A 23,820-nucleotide genomic window follows, 5' to 3' on the forward strand; every position below is an offset into this window, starting at 1 on the left:
AAAAAAAAATCCTAATTTTTCCCTCCTGGTCTTGAATTTCTTGCAATTACCAACATGCAACCTCTTTATGGAAAATTAGAGACCAAGATAATCATTAAGAAATTTAGTTCCAAAAGTAAATTTTGCATAAATTTGGAACACACATTCTTTAAGCATAAATATTAACTAGTGAACATAAATTTAACTCAAGACAGCAAGCCATGGAGATGACAAGAACCCATGATGATCCCTCAAAAAGAAACAGGCCAGGTACGTTAACCATGGAATTCCCCTTCCTATATTAATAGATACAATTTATAGTTGTTCAACTCATGTTCCTCAATATACATTTTACATTACATGATCAGGAGAAAGCAAGAAGTTTCTATAATTGAATAGATTGAATGCAGGTTTGATCCGAACACCAGCTTAAAACTATAAAGGTGCAGGTCTGCATTTTAGATAACACAATTCTCCTAATCAAAGACTAATAATTTTGCCTACCATCATCCTATCTTAGTGCTTCAAGCTATAACTTTCAGTTACAAAGTTGCATCTGCCTCAGAAAATTTTGAGCATCGAATATTAAGTCGGTTACCTTCTAAACCAATTCTAGTAAACTTCAAAGCCTTCCAGTTGCTGTGAAATAAAATGTCAATTGAATTGTGAGATAGCCTTGTCAAATTTAGGAGATGTGGTCTTGATGGGAGCCCAAAGATCAGCACCATTGCTGTGAGCAACACCAACGGTACAAGAGATCGGAACAAGGCATAAACCTCGGTTCCTCAGGCTATAATGCTCAACATCCTGGAAGAAAATCAAATCCATTTAAAAGCCAATCATAGCTTTCGAACTATGATTTCCCTAATCAATGTCTCTATAGTGTCGGACATAAAAGGTGTTTCATCGACACAGATGTTACATATCCTAATTTCTTTGTACCAGGGTCCATTTGATGCTCACCTGCATATTGTTTTTTGGTTTGGTTTGGAGATATGGAGCACTCAACACCTGAAACCACCCCAAAAACAAAAAAAGCAAAGAAATTTTAAGTTAAAATTGCCATTTATATATAAAAGTAAATTTCTCTACATACATAAAAAAAATTTTCCGATGCATGCGTATTTACAAGCATCATGGAAATGAATTCCACAGACCCAAATCACTGCACACTTGGTCATAGCCATTAATAATGTTCCAACGATCTTTAGAAGGAAAATGCATTTCTTTCATTTTCACTCTCCTCTTTTCTTTTCTTTGATATTCACTTTTGTTGCCCCTTTGAACATTGCCAAGTCCAAAGAGAGACGTAAGACTAACTGAACAACCAAGAGCTCCTCCTAGACATTTTTAAGTTGGTCAAAGCTTGAATCTCTCAAAATTTTAAGCTGAAATTGTTCAAAGTTCAATGCCAGGCTGAGACCTCAACTGTCAAAGCTTCCAGGTTGCATGTTTAAATTTGAAAATAAATCAACAGACCTTATGCCCAATCCAACAATTTGGACAATTCTAGGCAGTGTATTCATTGGAATTTGAGATTGCTAATCTTTAGAAGCATGCATTTAAAATTTGCAATTTGTAAAAAAATTTAAGTAAAATAGGCAAGAAACACCAACCTTAACTTGTTCATGAAGAAATCTTATGTATTCCATTGCCTCCAGGAGGACAGAAGCTGTATCTGTCTGCAACAATTTAAACAGAGCTTCACAGTTATAACAAGAAAGGCAACTTCATTAAAAGCCATAATAAACACTAAAATACGACCACTATAGCATCATCGTTCAAGTTTTTAGCAGCTTAAAAATATTAGACTTGTTTTTCAAACCAATCTCCACCAGAAACAACTGACTAAAGTCTTAATGTTGTCCAGTACTAGCACTATATGAAGTATTGCCACTCCGATGTAAGTAATTAACTGCCAAATGTACCTTTCCATATGGTGAAACAAGCTGCTGCAGAGCAACAATCCGTTCACCAACCTTCTCTTTCCTATCCTATTGCCAGAAAGAGTAAATTAAGATTAATATTAGCAACAAACACATCTCATTGCACACGGTACATAGTTTAGTACATAGAGAAGAAATGAAGAGATAAAAGTCCGCATTTCTAGAAACTGAACTACCACCGATGGTTAATAAATAAGTAATAGCTGAAGATGCATTTGGAACCATCCTCAGGAGAAAAAGCCTTCCTGTATGAGCCCTAAAATAGTTATACACAAACGTATGCTACGCCAAGAATATATTAACTAAGCATCTTGTTAGAAAAAAAAAAGTGTGACCATCATCTTAGTAGTTGTAAATAAATGTTTGCATAGGTTTTCAGCACAAGAACAGAACGATATATTCAATTCATAGATAGTGACATGATAAAGCAAGCACAACAAATAGGATGAACTATTAGATATTCTAAGAAGAGAAAATTGGAAGAACCAAACAGGTGAGTAGTTAATCTAGGAACACAAGGGGAAAATGTAGAAAGTTACATTGAGCTAACCCCAGCTAACGGAGATTATGCTATCGTCAAACTAAACTGAGTTGAGTATCCCATCACTCTTGGAGACTTGGTACAAGATATTCCTTTACGATAGCTATGAAATGAATGTGGAAGAATATATATCACTGAGTAGAGATGTAAATAGGAGTAAAGAAGGGTAAAAACCTTTGTGGAGATAGATAAATCAGCCTTCTGCCGTTTGGATGCCAAAGAAGTGAAACTGCTATTATCAACAGAGCAAGGGCTCCTTTTGTTTTCCATCACCTTTCCGATCTCTATCCCTTCTTCACTAGTTGAAAAGAGAAAAAAGAATCACACACTAAAATAATAACAGGCAACAAACATACTGGCAATCTCATCCATCTGACTTCATTCAGCCAGCTGAAAAATCGTGAAAAGGATGAACAAAGATATCCAAGGCAGGACTTAACTAGATTGAACAACCATGATAGCCATAAAATCTTCATTGAAATGGTAGAAGATCATCTAATCAACATTGTTTGAATTCATAGGCATGTTACTAATGTGACATGAAATCATCCATATAAGCATAACTAAACCAATGATTCAAACTTTGTTGGATACTTTTGATAAACCTTCAGCTTGGTCAAATTTTTTAAAAAAAAAATACAAGAACAAAACTAAAACAATCAACACATTTCCAGGAAGGTTTTCGTCAAATGAATAAAGAGTTAAAAAAAACTCTGATCTAAGATTAGTAGGTTACTCACATGCTCCAGCTAGTTATTATTTAAACCAGAAGAAGTTAAAAGGCAAAGCAAAATGCCTAAAAACCAGAATATAAGAAAGCTTGAGCCCTTCTTGAGAAGGGTGATTGTTCCTTTTGCCTTAGGACATTGGATAAAAGCATCTAGATACATATATAAATGGCAAAAGGCCAACCGTGTGGTGAGAGCAAAGAAGAAATTTGGTATTTGCAGTTGACCATCAATGAAACTTATTTTGGTTAGAGAAGCATCCAAGGCAGAATACATCCAATTTGAAATAGATATAAGCTTAATTTAATTCCCGTAGACACCTTAAAAAATTCAAATTTTATATAAGCTGCACGAAACACCATAGCATTATTTCAATATGATAAACTGAAAAAATCCACTTTGTTGGTCAGCAGATAATCATCCATTCATATACCAGCAGACATAATTTATAAACATCCCATTCATTAGCGTAATCACCAACAACATAATTAAAATAACTGTAGGCTTACAAACAGACAATAGTTGCAAGACTCAATGAAAAACACTGTAACCTACTAACATAAAAATTTGAAAAAACAATACAAAATTATAATGCATGGAAAAAGAATAAATCTATACATCAGCAATACGTCATAGACACAAACTTAAAAACCAGTATCATCATCATTTGATTAATCAAGCCAAGCACAATAATCAAACTGGACAGTGGTAAAAGCTCTAAGCTTCAGTAAAGCAAAACATAATATAAATGAATTTGGAAAAACCACAGTGAATCAGTGGTTATTTCTGTGTTTGATTAACTAATGAATGATCTTTTGTGGGACCAGTTTATGAAAAACAAAATGCATGAATGAAGCATAAATAACCTAATTTGCATGTGTAATCTCCTCATTCCTTTAGTTTAATTCCAAATAATAACTTAATGAAACCAACCCAAGATTGTTTTAGTCAACAAAACTATGATTAAACAAATATTTTCAAGGTAACATTCAAGTATACAACTATAAATCATGCTTACATCATAAGGAAGCCTTTCAAGGGGGAAAAAAGGCAAGAAATCCAATTACATGGAAAACAGAGCAGCAATGCAAAAAAAGATCAAATTAATGGGTAAATATATGTCGAATTTACATTACAAACAATGAAATATAGATGGTTTAAAGCAAAAGAACAACTACAGTAGCCAAAAGAAAACACATAGGAGTTAAGCAACTCACCAAGAACATAAAGTCTGCATTGCCAAAATAGCTCAAAGCAGAATCTAAAGCCTTATACTATAAGTTGAAAATCTTCAAGACCGAGCTAAAGAAAACACCCAAATTCAAGAAAAACTTTTTTAAGGGAAAGCCAAAGTTAAAGGCTTTTATGATTCAATTTTTCATTTTTTTTCAACAAAAACTATCAACACCCCAAAGTCCAAAAGTCAGTTTTGTTTGTTTTTCTTCAACAAAACATTAAAAAGAGCAAACTTTTTTTTTTCTTTTGGGGGCTAAAAACTGGAACTTTATTGCCAAAACTTGTCAGTTTTTGAGCCTAAAAATTGGAAACTTCAATGAAGAATCAAAATTCTTTTAATCCAAAAATTGCAAAAGTGAGCTTAAACCCAAAACTGCTGAAGGCTCAGAGAAGCTGAAAAAGAGTGCATATGGTAAAGAAAGGCCTGGGAAAGAGAGGGTAGTAGAAAAGGGGTTTGTGAAAGAGTTTTTATAAGGTTTTTGACGCAATAAAATAAAGAGATTGTGGAAGGAAAATCAAAAAAAAAAAAAGAAAAATATATGAATAGTTTGTTCTTGTTTTCTTATTTGACAGCTAATATCCAACCATGCAAACAGCCAAAGAAGTAAAGGGAGATAGAGTAGTTCGATTTAACCTTAGATTTATTGTCCATTTTCTAACTATGCTTGAAAGTGACTAGTGAAATCTCTCGACTCTTTCTTTCTTTCTTTTTCTTTCTCTTTTTTTTTTCTTCTCTCTCACTCTCTTTTCAAACTTAGCTGGCTTGGCTTCATTAAGTACTATTTGTTTAATTAAAAAATGATCTCAATAATTGAAGATTAAGGGGAAAATTATTTCTTTTAACTAGTTATTTTATTTGGCCAAAGAAAAAAATAATTTTATCACTTCTTTTTTTTAAAAAAAAGAAATTTGAATTTTTACATGTAATTTGAGTAGGTGATAAAATTAAAGAAATTAAATATTTTATGAAATTATTAATATAAAAAAATTAAAATCTTATTCAAATATTTTATATAAAAAATAAATCAATTATTATATTATTAAATAAATTGAATATAAAATTAAATCAAATTCATGATGGGACTTGAAACTTGGACTAATCAAATTAACAATTTATTAAAACTAATTAGCACTTTTTTTGTCTAACCTAAACTATCAAATGAAAATAAAGTGAAATACATGATGTCCAAATTAAATTGAATTAAGAAAATTACCATATCTCATAAAATCAAATAAATAATTAACTTAAAAAGAGAATCAACATCTTAATAGTTATTATTTTTATATCCTTTCAAGTTTTTAGATTAAATGGACTATACAATTTTCTTTTAATTTCAATTTTATATTTATAGATTCATGATTGATTTCATATTCAATGTATCAAAAAATCATATTATATATATACTATTACAAGGTATGTAATTATTGAATAAATTATGTTTATGTGTATGTCTACATGAACAAACTATAAAAAAATTATTTCCCTATGATAATTTTTAAATTTTAATTATTTACTAAGTAATCTTATTCAATAATCAAAATCTTTCAAAATATTTTAAAATTTTCAAAATTTAGACTTATCCATATTTCTTAACCCCCTATATACTTCATCATGACTTATATTAAACTTTCTCTCATATATATATATATATATATATTGAAATGTGCTTGAATTAGTAAAAAAAAAATTGCATTCAAATTTAATAATGGTAGTCTTGACAAAAATTTACAAGTAGGTGAACTTGACCCAATAATTTCCCAAATCTAGAGAATGTCTTCAATAAGTTCAAATAGGTGAAAGTATTTGATAAATTAGGTCTTGACAATTTCTTTTTTATTTTTTATTATTTATACTTATATATTAAAGTAATTCCCTAATTGGAATAGTGATTAAGGCCTCATTGCAATATTTTTGGGTATTTGCTTGATTTTTTTTTTAAGTATTAAATTTTGGGGTATTTGCTTTAAAAAAAAAACCTAAAAAAGGAAATAAAAATGAAATTATTTTATTTGTTTATTTTCTTTTTTACCAATATGTAAATATTTTCATTTATATAATTTTTTAATAAATTAAGTTAATTTAAAATTGTAAGAAAATAAAGATTTAACTAATTAAAATTAATAATATCTGGCCAAAAAATTAAACTTAATAATAAAATATGATTATTTAAAAAAAATCCTCCTAAAATACAATAATTTACTTAATGTTTATTAAATTAAATTGAATAATAAAATATATTTAATTTTTAAAAAAACTCATAAATAAATTTTTTTTTATCTAAGATTTTTCGATATTTAATAGTCACTTTAAACTTTGATTAATTTAAAATTGAATTAGATCATATCCATAAAAAGAGCAAACTCTCTTAAACTTATTTTTTTTATTCATAATATTCAAAATCAAAATTTTACTTTAAAAAATTAAATTCTTTATCACTTAAATCAACAATAGTTAAATCTAATAAAAATTTTAATGGTTATAAATGACAAATTTATATAATTTTATACATAAATAAGAAAATAAATAATATTTTTTTATCATTCAAGAAAACAATTAATATTTTTTCTGCTGTGTTTCTAATTTGGCGGGAAATCGTTGTCAGAGCAGTTTCCGCATTCAGGTGGGTAGTTTTCTGACAGATGGGTCCCACTCCTTGTCCGAAATCACCTTCCTTCGATGATTCTCTCTCAAACTCGAGTGATTAACTCTCCCGTCGAACCCACGCGTGGCAAACACGTAGTAGGACGTGAGGATCACGGACAATGGAAAAGAGTGGGTGAAAATGTTAAGAGATTAGCCGGGCCGACAAAGCAGTGCGACCGTGTGCGAAAAAGTCCACGAGGACCTAGTCTAAAGGTGAGGAGGTGAGGGACCCACACGGTTTTGATTTTTGTCTGTTAACTCAAACTTCCATCTTCTTTGCTTTGCTCAGAGATCCATCCCAGTACTACCTCAGTACTTGCCTCTTTCCCTTCATCATTGAGTTCCCGGTTTTCTTTATGGGTAAATTTTAAATTTAGCCTCCAAATTATATAATTTTTCATAATTTAATATTTATAAAAAAAAATTATACAATTAAATACTTTATCTCAAACATTAAAATTTGTTAATGTTAACTGATTGGGCAAACAACAATTAGTAATATCATGATACACGATAAATTTTTATTGATTAATATTTACATTATTATTCTTTTTGTCGTAAAATGTTTGTCATGTATTAATTTTTACAAAGTTAAAAAAAATATTTTAATGTATTTAATATTAAATTTTAATTTTTTTAATAAAATTAAAATTTGATGATTTTTAATGTCATAAGTAAAAAATTTCCACCTTTCTTTGATCTCAAAACCTAAGATGAATATATGAATTGAATTAAAGATAATGATATGTAATTTTGTGCATTAGTCACAAATTAATCACTTAATTTTTTTATCGTAAAGCTAAACATGTGCAAATGTTTTATTTTTTTTCTTCTCTATGAGTGTTAGATTTGATAGGTATAAGGTAGGTTCATAATTGAGATTATGTAGACATGTGATTTTGGTCCAATAATTTGGTCGCATGAAATTCAAACCTAAATGCCATTGGTCTTAGATGTAGATGTATTAGGCTCTAAACTTCTAAAATATACTATAGCTCAACGTATGAGTCCCGGGAAGGTTAAAATATCAAAAAAAGTTTGATAGTTATTTTATTTTTTAAAATAAATTTTTATATTTTTATTATACCAAAGTCAGTTTTTATTATTTAATTTATATCTAAATAAATTTTTATTTCTAACAAAAACATTTAAAGATTTATTTATGTATAAATTAAAAATTAAAAATTTATTTGAATATAAATTAAAATTTAAAATTTTATTTGAAAACAATAGATTTGGTAATCTATTGTTTATTAGCAGTAAGATTTGTGTAGTTTTTCAAAGGGGACAGGTAAGAGAGTTGGTGGAACATGGACTAAATAAAAATGATTCAATATTTTTATGCAATCCTATGTGAATTATTTTCTGCTTTTATGAACTTTCAAGTGCTTCATAAAATGATCAGCTTGATATTGTACTTTGCAATTAAGCCACCTTTTTCTACCTTTCCTAGCGGTAATAATGTCTTCCTACTCGTCATCAAAGGAATAGGAATTACCAACAACTCGGTTACCTTAAAACCTTCATTCTTCAAGTTTCAATTTAGGGGCCTATATTGTGGGTCATTCTAGCTTCTAAAAATTCAATTCTTTCACTTGAAAATGTTGGAATCTAATTTGAATCATCAAATTTTAACAGTTAAATTTATATAATTAATAAAATGTAAAAGTGTACATGATCAAGTCAAGTCGGTTTGAATTAGGTTTATATTTGATAATAATAATTTATAGGTTTATTCAGACTTGATTTGAAATTTTGAATCTCAAAACTTTTTTAAGTTTAGTCTAAATTAAAAAAATAAATATCAAACTTATCAATTAAATTTAATTTATATAATAAAAATAAAAATAATTATTAAATTAAATTTAATCGGATTAAATTTAATTCATATATATAATTTAAAAATAAAAATTATACATGTAAAGATTAAAAATAAAAATTATATGAAAATAAAAATTAATTTTAATAAAATATATATATTATTTTTTATTTTTATATATGTGAATAAATATATTTATAATTCACATATATAAAAAAAAAATTATATATATGAATTTGAGTCTAGTAATCTCGAACTCGAATTTTAAATTTTTTATCTAAAATTTAAATAAATCTAAAAACTATATATGTCTAAACTCGTTTAACAGATTTTAATTTTTTTTTTAAGCATTCTTAAAACTTAAATGAACTTTCAGACTTAGATAAATAATTCAGCTCTTAAACAAGTTTAATAAAATATTAGTAATATAAAATATGCATTTTTTAAATCAAATATATATATTTGCTAAAAAAATTGTAGCAATGTACCACATTTCATCCAAAAATAATCATATATTTTCTATTTTTACAAAAAAAAATCATAATCTAAAAATATAAAAATTATAAAATATTAAAAATAAAATTCGAAATCTGTTAAATATCATCACTGTGGATAAAAACAAACCATGTCTCTATTATTGTACAACAACCTACTGCCTATGCTTGTTTTATGTCCTTGCTCCCTCTTCATTGGGTAATTTTTTTTTTTTTTAAAGAATAACAAATATTAACTTGGTGACATTCAAATGACAAGTTGTAATGTTTCTTTGTCGTTTAATATTGGTATCATAGTAAAGGGTATCTGTGTCTGAACTTTTCCATGCAAATCCATTGAATTTCTCACATTGGACAATTTATAAAAACCTAAATACGTCTCTTTCTATGTTACTAATTTACTGTACTTATATACCAATTATTCATGCATGCCGACAGTTGGTCCCTAAAACTTGTTTTCTTCAACCGAAGAGATCATTGTCTACCTTACCATAAATTATGGTAGATCAATCTCTAAGGATGGCGAAGTTTACAGTTGGTCGCTAAAACTTGTTTTCTTCAACCGACGAGATCATTGTCTACCTTACCATAAATTAAGGTAGATCAATCTCTAAGGATAGCGAAGTTTCATTTGTATATTGAGTTATTTAATCATTTTTTAATAATATATATATGAATTTCAAAGATAACTAAATTATTCAATCTTTTGTATTATTATATAGGCATCATTTACGATATCGTAAGATTATATGTAGATATAACGATTCGTATACTCATATTATATGAAATGTTAAAATTGATATATTTATATTATATTTTATATAAAAATTATATGTTATAATTTTTATCAACACGAAAATATAAAAAGATATATATTTTTGTTTTGTTAAACTCATATATAAATTAAACAATATCATCTTTGTATTTTTTTTCATATTATATTTATATTGTGTTATCATATTATATTTTAAATTATCAAATTTAAATGCATGCATTTATATTCAAGATACTATCAACAAAGGATCATCGGTAAAATTCAATTTAAAAATCATTTACTATCCATGATATTTTTTTGGTTATGCAATAAGATTTTTGAATTTCATTCGATATATATTTTTTAAAGTTTTTTTTTTAAGTTCTCAATCTACTCTTAAATTTCTTATACTTTACTACATATATTGTTGAAAAGAACATTACATCCTTGAACTTTTTCAAACCCGTAATTTTCTAATATCAACTCTAACGATATATCAATTGATTCAAAAAATAATTGATTTTTTTAAAGTTAATTATCTATTTTGAATTGTTGATTATCCATTGGGCTAAGTTACTTTCTATATATATATATATATTAACATTGATTAATACTAATCAACTACAAACCTCCCATAAATACTGGCTGAAAATCAATTAAACAATTAGTGGGTGATGTTTCTTGTTTTTGTGGTAATATTTTTTGACCTATCTAGAAGGCATATTTCCATGGCTTAGAATCATACGAGAATGTAAGAAACGGAGATTGAGGCACAAAACATGGATCTCTTTGTATCATCAAGTGTAATGAAACTGACAGCAAATCTTGAAAATTGCTTCAGATTAAGATCCATTGGTTTGATTGATAATGAAACTTAATTATCCAACTATAATTACACATGCTTAGCAGAAAATATTTCCTTTCTGTCTGAAAAAGCTAATTCAAGTACCCAATGAAATCGAATTTACATGGAAAATCTTCAATTTTCGGTGAAAGTGGGGCAACAGATGATGAGTCACATCTGAAAAATGAGTACTGAAAATTTTAGAATTAAAGCAGAAGAAGATTCTCAATGTTAGATTTGATTTTGTTGATTTCAAAAGTTTCATATTTTTTATAAAAAATTAATTTTTAAATTTTTTTTATAATTAAAGTTATTAAAAATTGATTTTTGATCATTTAACCGTTGGCTAAATTTTCTAAATCATAATCAAGCGTTACTTTCATATTTTTTTAAAATTAAATTTATAATCAAATATTATATTCATATAATTAATTATTATATTACTTAATAATCAATTAATAAAATATAATTTAATTAAATAACCAAACTCACACTAACTAATATAATATAATATAATTAAATAATCAAATTCACGCGTATTAAAACTTAAATCTAAAATCTTAAAATTTTAAAATATTTTCTTACCATTAAACCAAAATTTCATTAACGTTATTTTCGTATCTTAAAACAATTTAGTGAAATTTAAATTTGAATCTTAATGCTTTTCTCTTACATATCCAAAAAGAATAATTTTTTTATAACAATACAAAACATTTAAAATTTTTAATCATATTTTTCTCGTCACACTTTTTAAATATACTTCTTTTAATTCAAAATTTTTTCAACTAATACTAAATTATTCCTAAGTCTCAGTCTTACAAACCATTGGCCTCCTTTTTATCATCTTACCAACTCTAAATAAAGTAACATATCTATAATAAAAGTCTAAAACCCTAAAAGACCGCTATAATAAATAAAATAAATTTTAATGTAATTCTTATTATAAGTAATTTTACATTCACCGCGAATCTAGCTCATATGTTTTGTGCAAGCAAGCGATCCTGAAACCAATTGAAGCACAAATGAACAAAAATAGTGTTAATCATGTTCTGAACTTGAAAAGATTTGGTAATAATACAAGGTTGCCGGTCAGTTTCAAATAGATAGAGCATGCCAAAACTAGGAAGAAGGAGCTCTCTTGTTCTTCATTTATTTATTATTTATTTTTTTAAGAACTTCCATTAAGGAGTGAAAGAAGAAAATAAATCACATTGCTTTACCATTTTTCCCCAAGTCAAAGAGTGTGAAAACGATGTCGTTTCATACTTTTTTTACCCAGAAAGCTGTAAATAATCAGAGATATCAAATGCTTCATGGACAAAACAATAAAGAAAAAATAACTAATGAACTCATAATCACATTTACATTTGCTTCCCGAGTTCTGTAATTGAGATACATAGGATTTCAGCCACTAGACTTTTAGCCAATTTTGGCACCTACTTGCTTGGATACAACTTGGGCACAATAACAACTTGCCTGTACTTAGCATGGAAGGAAAGAACAGCCTCGTCACGGAAATGCAGATAGCACATATAGCTAGTTTTAACCCTTGAAGAAAGAGAAGAATATATCAATTAAAGTGGCCAAAAGAAAAGGGAAATTTAATCACATTTTTTTAATTGCTTATCAAGACTGAAGTTTTTGGTACAAGACATTGATGAACAAAACGTTTGATACCACAATCATGCTCAACTAGGCATCATCCATAGAGGTGAGCCCTAGATGTTGAGCTATATCATCATCTTAGACACAAGGAAGCTACCGACGCATTCCACTGTTAAACATGACAAATCAATGTAGTTCAAGAACATTGACAGCAGTTCCAGTTCTGTTAGTCTTGCACATCTTTTACGACCACAATTGTTATGCAGGTATGGAGTGATCATTTTCGGGACTCATAACAAATATATAGCATAACAGATAACAACATAAATGCTCAACGATATAAGTATATAATTGTTACTTCTTCCACATATTTGTGCAATTCATTACCTTAAACAACAGACATGAGCCATTTTGGAATTTAGTTGATCAGAACCTACAAGCTATTTTAGAAGCACCATCTATTTCATGTTCTCAAAAGTTTGGAATAAAATGCTTGCAAAAGTATCTTGAAATCTCAGTAACAGAAAAAAGAAATACTGAAGAAGGTAAGATTTCTTGTTTTAATCAATCACATTGAACAACATCAATATCAGTCAGCATGGAATTTTAAAACAAGCTGATTTGCCATTAGATCATTACAATTAAAGAAAAGGTAGAAGAAACATCTTTGTTATTGGTGTTGACATAAAAGAAAAAGAATATCTATCAGGAGCTACAACTCACCTGTCTCCTTCTTCGACTTTGTAAGTACCACGTGCGAGCTATCACATAACATGGCAGAAGAAAGCCAGCAAATTGGAGAAGCAAAACCTGAAACTGATGACAGGAATTCTAATTCAGTCTTGGCTCGAAAGGAAAAAGAATAAGGAATGAATGTAATTATCCCACAACATTCGTCCACTAGAACATCCTTTCAGAAAAAATATTATTAATTCAACTTACTACTATGTCCATAATCTTAACATCATTTTGAAAAAAAAATTTCAACTTATACACACAAATTAATGCAAATGTACTCCAACAAATTTATATCTACATTTCTGCACATGTATGTAAGATTTTCTATGGCAATGTGTCAAATGCTTGTAAAATACAAGCATTTCAATGGTATCACATGAAAATTCACACTGAGGTGCTACTATGGTGCAAAAAATGTTCCAAACAAGTCATGTTGTACTCACATTAATGAAAGCTGATGACTCCTGTATCATGCCAGAATCTCTTGTCAACATAAGGGCTTGGCGTAAGAGCAAAATGATTAGCAACTGCAAAAAAACCCACATAAATTTCCAAATGCGAGACAAACCATCATTCTTGAGCAAAGAATAAGTTTTATTGCTTACGATGAGGGCAACCGAGCGAAGACAGGCAAGGCTTCCACTATTTGCAGCAACATAATCATCATACTCTGATTGAAGTAATTGGCTTTGAGAAGCCGTTAACACTAGAAGGTGTGAATCACGGAGATCAATATGAGGGCTCCATGCTTGCCTGATCACAAAGATTAAGTTAAATAAAAATAACTAAGTAATCACAATAAATAAGAAGCTCCATAAAGAATGCCCGGTCAATGCCTGAGACCACAAACAAGGATGTTATAGCCTTCCTACTAATACTACCATCAATGAAATGACAAGCATTTCAGGCTAGCTCCCTTGTCCAAAAGCTAGCAACCAACCAAAAGTCATAGACATTTTACTTGCAGAAGAGGATGTCCAAATCATTTACTCTAATCCTCTTATTTTTATTTTTATTTTTTTATCTTCCTCTTAGTTTCCAAATAACTCTTATGTTCTACTTCATGTTTCAAATGATTAATTAACATCAGTTGATGTTAACCCTTATAAGGTTGTAATACATTGTTCATATATATTACACAGGATTATTTCCATAAAGGAGTTAATAGTTTGACCGGGTTCAAAGCTATCAATATTCTAAACCAAAAACTATCTAAAGCTGGCCTTGATTGGACTGAAATCCAAGAATGCACATAGATGGATTTCTGCCATCTATAGTGTTCTTGTTCAGTATTTATACTGCCAATCTGCCATAAAGCCCGAAAGCAGTTTCTAATTTAGGAAGGCAGAATAAGGTTAATAGAATTATAATCATTCCACAGTTCCAAACAAGATACATTTGAGCCTAGCTACAGGAAAGATATAGCAGTAGAAGCTGTAAACCCAAAAAAGGATTACCTAATGTCAATTGCCAAAACGTCAGGACTGCTTCTGGTTGGAGGAAGAGAATAATTTGGTGAAAAAACCTGATAAAAGTAGGGAAAATATGGCACACATGATCCATCAATGACATATTTTTCTCTTTTGATATATGCAAGAGTTAATTTAAAAAAACAAGAGTTAAAAACCTTCAACCTGTTTGCATATTTCGCACGTTATGTCACCTTTCTTGTTGCACCATCTTTGAATGCACTTCCTATGAGCAAACTAAAGCAAAATATTTAGGATAAGTTAGATAGTTCACATATTTCAATCTACAAAGGATCCAAAATCTGATAACCAGAACCTATCAAGAAAGCAGACTTCAAAACTCAGAAGGCACATATTAGGTTGAACCATTACATCCATGACTATTGCCACACATACATGCCAGGAGAAGCAGACAAGTTAACCATAATGAATATACAAAAAGTCACAACAACTTAAAAACTATGAGTAGAAACACGTGCTGATGTTGGAAAAATGATTGATTCAGATTTTGTACATTCACACTTCTACAGCCTACAGATAAAAGCATAGCACAAGATTTACCAGTTGAATTTAAAATTTAGTAAATGAAAACTAACAATTTCAGATACGTAGACTTGTAGAAAACTTTTTGGTTCAAAAGACTGATTTATCATGTTATTTAAGTTGCCTTAATGAACCAGGCATCTCTTCTGACAAAAGCATTGAAACTTTATCATTGGTAATTTCGTATTGAGGCTCAGAAAATACGCATGAATAAGTCAAAAGGAGACACAGACAAAGACTAAAAAAAGGCACACACCAAGAAATGCTCACTTCAAAAACCAATAAAAACAAAGCCTTCATAGACGCAGAACTTAAACCCACTTCCCTAGAAAACACCAGATCACCATCACTAGTGATTCTGATCACTAAGCTTTGTATTTTTATTATTATAAACTGCAGTAAGCCAATAACACAGAACCATCACTAGAGAAACAGTCAAAGGACAAACACAAACTAGCCCAAAGGAAAAATACCCTCTCCAAGTAAAATATATATATATATATATATATATATAATTCGAATCATCCAAGCATAAAATCAAAAACCCAGAAACAAAAACTTAAAAAAACAATCTTTAAGCCAAAAAAGAAGAAAAAAGGAACCTCCTTTATTTTCATTTAAAAATGAAAGAAACCAAAAATTCAAACTTAAAAACAGAAAGGAGAAAAGCCCTGAAAAGAAAGACCTTAAGGGTGCCATTACAAGCACAAGGAGCTTCCAAAGAAAGCAAATCATCTTCCTCTTGACATATCCTACACTCCACCATCTCTTTCCCTTTCTTTGAACAAAACCCTTCTTTCCCTTCTTCTTTCTCATCATAACTTGTTTTCTTCACAGAAACAACAACATTAGTACTACCCCCAGTTGTTGCTGACTTTGGTTGTCCTTCACTCACTGAAGATGACTCCAAACAAGCTGCTGATGCTATGATTCTGTCTACACACACTATGACATCATCCACCATTTTTCTTTCTCTTTCTCTTGTGTTCTATCTTGTATGTACAGCCTTTTTCTTAAGAACAAAAGGAGAGAAGAAAAGGGATGGTGGGGAAGTGGGGATTTTAAAAAAGGTGTGGTGGCGGAATTTACGAAAGAGACCGTCTTGTATTTTCTGGGACGGAAATGGCCTTTGGTTGGGTTTTTATTATCGATTTTGCCCCAACTATATAATATCTTTTGTATCTAAAACGGTTGAACGAGCTTGCTATTGTATTTGGTCAACTTGGACCAAACAAATTAAACCACCATTAGTGCGATTTATTGCTACTAGTTTGTAGCTTCTAACAAAAAAAAAAAAACATAAAAGAAGTACTAAATGGATTTGAATTTGAATATAAGAATTTATTTTAAGGGTATTAATAGAGTTATACGTAACTGACTTATGAATATTTGAATTTGATATAATTATTGTTGAGTGAAATTTAAGTTTTTTGAATTAAAAATTGAATTAAGTTTAAGATATTGATATCTAAATCAAAAAATTTTGTGAATTTAATTAAATTTTTTTTAATATTTTTTATATTTAAGATATATTTAATTAAATATTAAAAATATAATTTTATGTCTATGTTTATGATTTTATTTAAGCTACTCAGCATGTTGGAAGGGGGTTCAAGTTATTTAAATAAATTAAAAATCAAGTTTAAGTATGAAAAATAAAACTAAATTGAGGTTGAATACAGTTTCTAACTTTGAGTTTTCAAATAAAATTCAAATTTAGTTGATAAAAGAAAAAATAAGAGATTTAAATTTTATTAAAAGATTTAATATATAAGGGATTCGAATTTAAATTTTATTCAAATTTAAGTGTATAAAATTTAAATTCGAATCTTATTATCAACAATCTCAATGATTTATAAATTTAATTTAAATTATTTTTAAAGTTTACGATTTATTTGATCCTGAAAAAACTTTTCTCATGTTAAATTTTTTACACCAAAATAACTACCTACTTCTTTTAAACTTGAAAATTGTATTAAATTAATACAATGTTTGAAAATATCATTTTTTTTAATGCCTCGAAGCATATAATGATATATTGAATTGAATTGAATTAAATTAAATTAAATTCAAAATACAAAATTGATAATCCTATATGTTGTTATAGGGCTACAAATTTGGTAAGTTGGTACTCATGCTAAATTAAAATTAAAAACTAAAACTAGAAATAATTGAATATAAATGTGGTACAGAAGATACTATATATTTCGTATTATTTTTTGTCCTATCTAATGCAAAGTCCATTGTCATCATTAATTAAAGTATTTCTCTCTTTCTCATCCAGTCACTAAATTTAAGGACCATTCTAATTATTTTACCCTAATTTTATTAATTTATCCCTAAACACTCATTATTAACTAAATTATAGCTGTACAGATTTGAATGAAAGAAAAAATTATTCTTTTAAAAGGTTTATTCAGGACACTTGGTCATCTTACTTACTTTATTGAATAGACAAATATATATATATATATAATATATTAATAAGGTTGTACATGTTTGACTTAAATTGTCTTAATTAATAAGTTTTTTTAATACCAATATAATTATAATATGAGGATAAAAAATTATAAACGTTGAAATTTGAATTTTATATATATTAATATTTTTAAAATTTAATTTAATTAATTTATATAATTATTTTTAAAAAATAATGTCTAAATTTTTTTTTTAAATTAAATTTTTGTTGGAAAAAAATTAAAACAATCATAGATCATTTATTACAAAGAACCCATTTTCTATCATGGTTTATAAACTAGATTATTCAAGTGAAAGGTCAAAGTTTTGGTGTTTCAATAAATTTAACCAAATTGAAAGAAAAAAAAAAGGGATAGTAGTATGTAAAATATATGTACTTCATGGATGTATAAGGAAATTCATTCATGGCAAGTTACAAGGAGTTGTATGGAGATAGAGGAAGCTTAATCACACAATGGATTTTTATTTGGTTTGGTCAACTCTTCATAAAAAGAAATAAAATGATATTTCATTTGGATGTGTGATGAAAAAGATTTTCATCGTAATATGAATATTGAAAATAATTAAAATTTTAAAGGTTTAATCAATAAAACGACATTCGTGAACCGTGGGAGACCCGTGGGAGACCCGTGGGAGTCCCTCCCACCACAAATCAAAAGGGCCTTTGAAAAAAACAATGCCATTGTCATGATTTTGGGGTTGCATTTGTTTTTGTATAGTTGAAGGGAGGATTTTATAATGATGGCTTGGAAAATTGTTGGGAAGGCATGCTCAAGGTGGGGTGAAGGGAATTATTGTGTAGGAAATGAAGGTCAAATGTCTATAGTTGTCTTGCATATGATAACAATTAGAATAATACAAAAATGTCTATAGTTAGTCTATCACATGAGCTGTTTACTTATGTAATTGAAATATAGAGATTTTAGTACGATTCAATGTTTTTTATTGTCAAAATAAATAAAAGATAGTTGAGTTTATAAACAAGTTATAGATGAATTTTGAGTGTCAAAATTAATCATTATTGGCCTTGACTTTACATTATTACATAGTAATTTAATAACCTTTGGTTAACTATTATCCATACGTCAAGGAAGCATTTACTGAAATGATAGGTATGTTGATTAGATTTTTAGATATCACAGATTCGTGAAAATTTAAATGCATAATAAAGATTTAAGGATTAAGAAGTTGAAAAGAAACTATGAATCATATGATAAAAGAAAATTACAAACATACACGATCGAAAAAAGGCATAAGAAACATTTAGGGTTAATATGTAAAATACATCTATATTATAAATCTTTTATCAAGTTGGTATTTAAAAAAATAAAATTTTTATTTTGATATTTTGATTTTTATTCCATTAAATACTTTGATACTTTGCATTGTTACTATCAATTAACTAGTGGCGTGAATATCTAATACAATCATATCACGTGCTATAAATATCTAGTTATCACCATGTCTGTTATTACTATGTTAGCAAAAATTTTAATTTACTCTCTCCTAGGTTCTTACTTTTTTCTTTTTTTTTTTTTAATTTTGAATTAAAAATATATATTTTTAAAAAATTTAAAATTTTATTTAAATATTGATGTGGAAAATAGATACTATAGTAATCATTGAGTATTTATGTCACATATTATAATTTTATTGGGTATTAATATTATATAAGTAAATTGACTAATGGTGTTAAACTGGAGTATCAAATTGCTTGATGTAATAAAAGCTTGGGTGCAACAGTGAAAATTTTTTTTTTTTAGATATCAAATTTATAAAAAATATATAATATAGGAATATTTTTATATTTAATCCAAACATTTAATTAGGACTAGACAAGACAGATAATATCAATTATGCTTTAAATTAATCAATGAAATGTGAACTTGCAATATTTTGGAAAACCATGGAATAACATTTTTATGAATCAATTAACAAAAATAGAGAGGTGGTTGGATTTAATTATTCCAATCTTCAAATTCATACTTTAACCTTCAATTAAAGTCAAATAATGAAAAAGATTATAACTTCTAAATTTAATTCCGGAAATTGTTTAACTACCTCTAAAACTGTTAAATCTACAATATTATTCCCATGAACCAACTTGGTATCTTCTTAAGTATGGGAGCACTTCACCAATTAAGTTCAGTCAAGAAAATGGATTTAACTTCAATTACAATGGACCAATGGACCAAATGTAAACATTGTAACAAGGAGTTTATAGGGTTTAGCAAGAGTGGCACTACTATCTAGGCACCTGAAAAATAATTGGAAAGATATGTCAGAAGTAAGAAATTAATTAAGAGGGTCGGCCATGATTGAATTTCCAGCTTGAACTAGGGTTGCTGCCATTGAAGGAAACTCAAATTCTTAAAAGATGGCTATAAGTTAGCAATAGTGGAAAAGATTGCAGGCGCTAAAAATTAAATCTTAGATTTATTAGCCATTATCTTTTAAAGATAACTGTACCAACCAAATGATTACGTTCGGGGTTAAGAAAACTCGAGTTTTGATAGCTTATATTCCATGATATGCTATTATTCTGATAATTTACACACACCCCTTCAAACCCGGTGAATTGCACCAGTATCACTGCATCTTAGGATCTCTATTTTCTTTATGTTTATTGCTTTTTTTAGTGAATTAGTATCACATTATAGCTGCCAAATCCTCCTTGTTTTTGGAGTGAACTAGCCTTATTCTCACACTCACTTCTTTCTTTTCCTAGATATTCTGATTTCTGACTTGACCCTTTATTTTTTTTGTTGTTTTCTATTGTAATTACCCATCAATTTGGATTAATTTCTGGGTTTGTGATGGCAACTACAACAATAGCTACTACTCCAAATCTTGAGGTTAGTAATGGTAGAGAAGGAAATAATGAAGGAGGAAGGAAGTGGAGAATGAAGGTTTTTGATTTGAAAGAGGCCAAAGTACAAACTGTGACTGCATTGCCTTTGATCATCGCCTATTTTTTCGTTTACTCAATGACTTTGGTGTCCGTTTTGTTTGCTGATCACCTTGGTGAACTTGAGCTTGCTTGTTCAACGCTTTCCAATTCATGGACTACAGTTTCTGGTATTGGTTTAATGGTGAATCGATTATCTCTATCTCCCTCTATTCTAATCAGCATTTGTTGTCTCCTGCATCTGATTCTTGAGATCTACATTTAATAATTCGTTTAGCATCTTTGATGTTTTCATGCATAATGTTTCACTTTAATTCATGATTTAAAAAACTGAAATTGTTTCAAATCCATCCACTGCAATAAAATTTGTCACATTCCATCCAAATTTTAATGATATATTGATGGATTGATAAATTTGAAATAAATCCAAAAAATCATGAATGAAAAATCGAGTTTCTTAAATCACGAATGAAATTAAATAAAACTTTGCAAAAAAATTATGAATTAACGATGAAATTTACTCTCGTATTGTTATATAATTCCTTTTAGGCCTTTGCCATTTGAACTAATAATAACAAATTTTCTTGTATGATCTTTTTCATCTTTTATCAGACAGGATTAAGTGGAGCATTGGAAACTGTTTGTGGTCAAGCATTTGGTGCCAAAATGTACAGACAATTGGGAGTATATCTCCAAACATCCTGCCAAATTTCTTTCATTGTCTGTATCATCATATCCATCTTTTGGTTCTTCACTAAGCAAATCCTTGTCCTTCTTCATCAACATCATGACGTTGCAAAAACTGCTGCCCTTTACGTCAAGTATCTCATTCCAGGCTTATTTGCCTTTGGTTTTGTGCAAAACTTCATGAGGTATTGTCAGGCACAAGGCATTACTTTCCTTTTGGTCATCTTCGCAGGAATCCCATTTGGCGTTCGTTTTGGGATTCTATACCTCTTGGTTCATCGAACAACCATGGGTTTGAAAGGAGCTGCCTTGGCAGCTTCGGTTTCGATATGGCTGGCATTTCTTTCGTTAGCAATCTTTGTCATCTTCTCCGAGAGATTCGAGAAAACCTGGAAAGGGTTGTCGTTTGAATCATTTCGTTACATTTTCACTCTCTTGAAACTAGCCATTCCCTCTGCAGCAATGGTGTGGTGAGTAAATTTTCAACATTCCTATCATTGAAATTAAAAGTACAACATTCTACGAACAGATCGATCTTTAGATATCTATTCAAGCTCACCTATTTCATTCTTTTTGTCATGCTAGTTTGGAGTATTTGGCATTTGAGGTTCTTTTAATTCTAGCAGGATTGATGCCAAATTCGAAACTCAATTCTTTAATTGGTTGCAATATGGTAAGCTTCTCTTTTTCCTTTTTGGACAACGTTAAATTGTAGTAACAGAAACAATGGTTTTAATTGATATGGAAATCTTTTGAGACTGTTTAACATATTCCTTTCCCTAAATTCTCCGAGTTGAACCATAATTGATCTATATTTTGGCTTGATATTTGTAGCCTGAATATTGAAGCTATTGCCTACATGATTTCATATGGTCTGAGTGCATCAGCAAGGTTAGTTTTCAAATAATATATCAATTTCTGAGGCTCTAAAATGCTGTTAATCATAGATATTGAGAGAAGAAAAAGCCCTTTTCCTTTTACAGCATAAGGGTGTCAAATGAATTGGGAGCTGAAGCCAAGCATGCCATGGCTGTCGCCTTGAAGCTATCACTCGTTCTTTCTGTCGTAGCTGTCCCAACCATAACCTTTGGTCATAATACTTGGGTTGGTTTCTTTACTGAAAGCTCTTCAGTGATAAAGCTATATATTTGCCAAAATGACACCTTACTTGCAGCCTCAATAGCACTTGATATCTTACAATGCGTCTTATCAGGTCGAATCAAATTTTCTGCTACCATTATTCATCAGTATCATAAAATTTAAACAATTTACCCATGGTTTATGAAACACTATAATATATATTTAACATGTTAGTGATTTTGATGTTTCAGGGGTGACTAGAGGATGTGGTTGGCAACACCTAGCTGCATGGATTAACTTGGGGTGTTTCCATATGATTGGCCTGCCAATTTCAATTGTGCTTGGATTTAAACTTAAACTGTATAGTAAGGTTAGGAAAGATGTAATCAAATATATATTTTTTGATATTTGAGATTTACTTGTGTTTTTAAAATTATCACTTAATTATTAAAATTTTTTATTAAATCATTAAAATTTAAATAAATATTTTTTTGTCGTCTAATTATTTATTTTTAATGGCATACTAATATAATAATGTCACATCAACTTTTAGGTGTTACGTGATATTATCATATTATCTAATATGTCACGTGATTTTACTAACATGATATTATAAATTTTGAAAAAAAAAATTTATTGACATAACAATATTACAGATAGCTAACAATTGATGTGTTATTGCTACACCATAATACTGTTAGGGATAAATAGTTGAATGACAAAAAAAAAAAAACTTAATTACTCAAATTTTAGTTATTAAATTTAAAAAAATTTAATAATTTAATGATCATTTTAAAAATATAACCATAATTAATAACCAATAATATATTTTTACCTTAAACTATATAATAATATTATGAAAAAATGAATCATATATGAGATCGACAAATATTAAAATTTGATAACTAAAACTAAAAAAATAATATTATAATATCTAAAAAATACAAATGCAAACTCTGATTTTTCTAATTTGGTTTCCCCATATATTCATTTCTATTATTTTCTTTACAGGTTTTATGGATAGGCCTAACATGTGGACTGTCATGTCAAGCTGTAATCCTCTCGTTGATTACATTAAATAAAAAAATGGACTCGAGTTGATCTTTCATCAGGGAAAGAATTAGAGGAGGAAACGCCAAATTCAGCTTAAATTTGATTATCTATTCATTTTGCTCAAAAAATAAATATATAAACCTCAGAAATGAAATGTGTACATAGATTGAGGAATTTATCATTACGGAAATTATTTTTCATTTTTATATTCAGAAGGTTTTTAGTTTTTGCAGAAGGATCATTTAATTTGGAAGATTTTTTTTGGTGCCGAATT

The 23,820-nt window shown here is 28.7% G+C and overlaps 2 protein-coding genes and 1 pseudogene across 4 annotated transcripts; 1 reads left to right on the plus strand and 2 right to left on the minus strand.

The window, feature by feature from the left end:
• Window positions 1-250: 250 nt before the first annotated feature.
• LOC111307688 (transcription factor bHLH153-like) lies at window positions 251-4,997 on the minus strand. Of its 3 annotated transcripts, none has more exons than XM_022905795.2 (6): window positions 4,412-4,953; window positions 2,641-2,764; window positions 1,908-1,973; window positions 1,596-1,661; window positions 943-990; window positions 251-786 (listed from the first exon to the last, which is right to left on the minus strand). In XM_022905795.2, exons 1-6 carry the CDS (start codon window positions 4,429-4,431, stop codon window positions 634-636), a joined length of 477 nt encoding a protein of 158 aa, XP_022761530.1. In that variant the 5' UTR covers window positions 4,432-4,953; the 3' UTR covers window positions 251-633. The 3 variants fall into 3 exon arrangements, with proteins under 3 accessions (XP_022761530.1, XP_022761531.1, XP_022761532.1); XM_022905796.2 differs by having other exon boundaries at window positions 2,641-2,759; window positions 4,412-4,940; XM_022905797.2 differs by lacking the exon at window positions 1,908-1,973 and having other exon boundaries at window positions 4,412-4,997.
• A 7,314-nt stretch (window positions 4,998-12,311) lies between these two features.
• Window positions 12,312-16,410, minus strand: LOC111307230 (uncharacterized). Its single transcript, XM_022905245.2, has 7 exons — window positions 16,026-16,410; window positions 14,963-15,034; window positions 14,786-14,853; window positions 13,934-14,081; window positions 13,772-13,855; window positions 13,314-13,406; window positions 12,312-12,533 (listed from the first exon to the last, which is right to left on the minus strand). Exons 1-7 carry the CDS (start codon window positions 16,302-16,304, stop codon window positions 12,528-12,530), a joined length of 750 nt encoding a protein of 249 aa, XP_022760980.2. The 5' UTR covers window positions 16,305-16,410; the 3' UTR covers window positions 12,312-12,527.
• A 4,023-nt stretch (window positions 16,411-20,433) lies between these two features.
• On the plus strand, window positions 20,434-23,643 carry LOC111306994 (protein DETOXIFICATION 19-like; annotated as a pseudogene).
• The last annotated feature ends 177 nt before the right edge of the window (window positions 23,644-23,820 follow it).

Source organism: Durio zibethinus, chromosome 22, assembly GCF_047325235.1.
Source record: "Durio zibethinus cultivar Kanyao isolate XHJ-2024 chromosome 22, ASM4732523v1, whole genome shotgun sequence".
Taxonomy (NCBI): domain Eukaryota; kingdom Viridiplantae; phylum Streptophyta; class Magnoliopsida; order Malvales; family Malvaceae; genus Durio; species Durio zibethinus.

Coding starts and splice junctions, on each gene's coding strand:
- LOC111307688 (XM_022905795.2), bottom strand. CDS start 4,431: ATGCAGACTTTATGTTCTTG. Junction 2,765..4,411: donor ATGCAGACTTTATGTTCTTG/GTGAGTTGCTTA, acceptor CTTTTCAACTAG/TGAAGAAGGGATAGAGATCG. Junction 1,662..1,907: donor TTGTTTCACCATATGGAAAG/GTACATTTGGCA, acceptor AAATTGTTGCAG/ACAGATACAGCTTCTGTCCT.
- LOC111307230 (XM_022905245.2), bottom strand. CDS start 16,304: ATGGTGGATGATGTCATAGTGTGTGTAGACAGAATCATAGCATCAGCA. Junction 14,854..14,962: donor CGTGCGAAATATGCAAACAG/GTTGAAGGTTTT, acceptor TACTTTTATCAG/GTTTTTTCACCAAATTATTC. Junction 14,082..14,785: donor GTTTTGGCAATTGACATTAG/GTAATCCTTTTT, acceptor CTTTGTGATCAG/GCAAGCATGGAGCCCTCATA.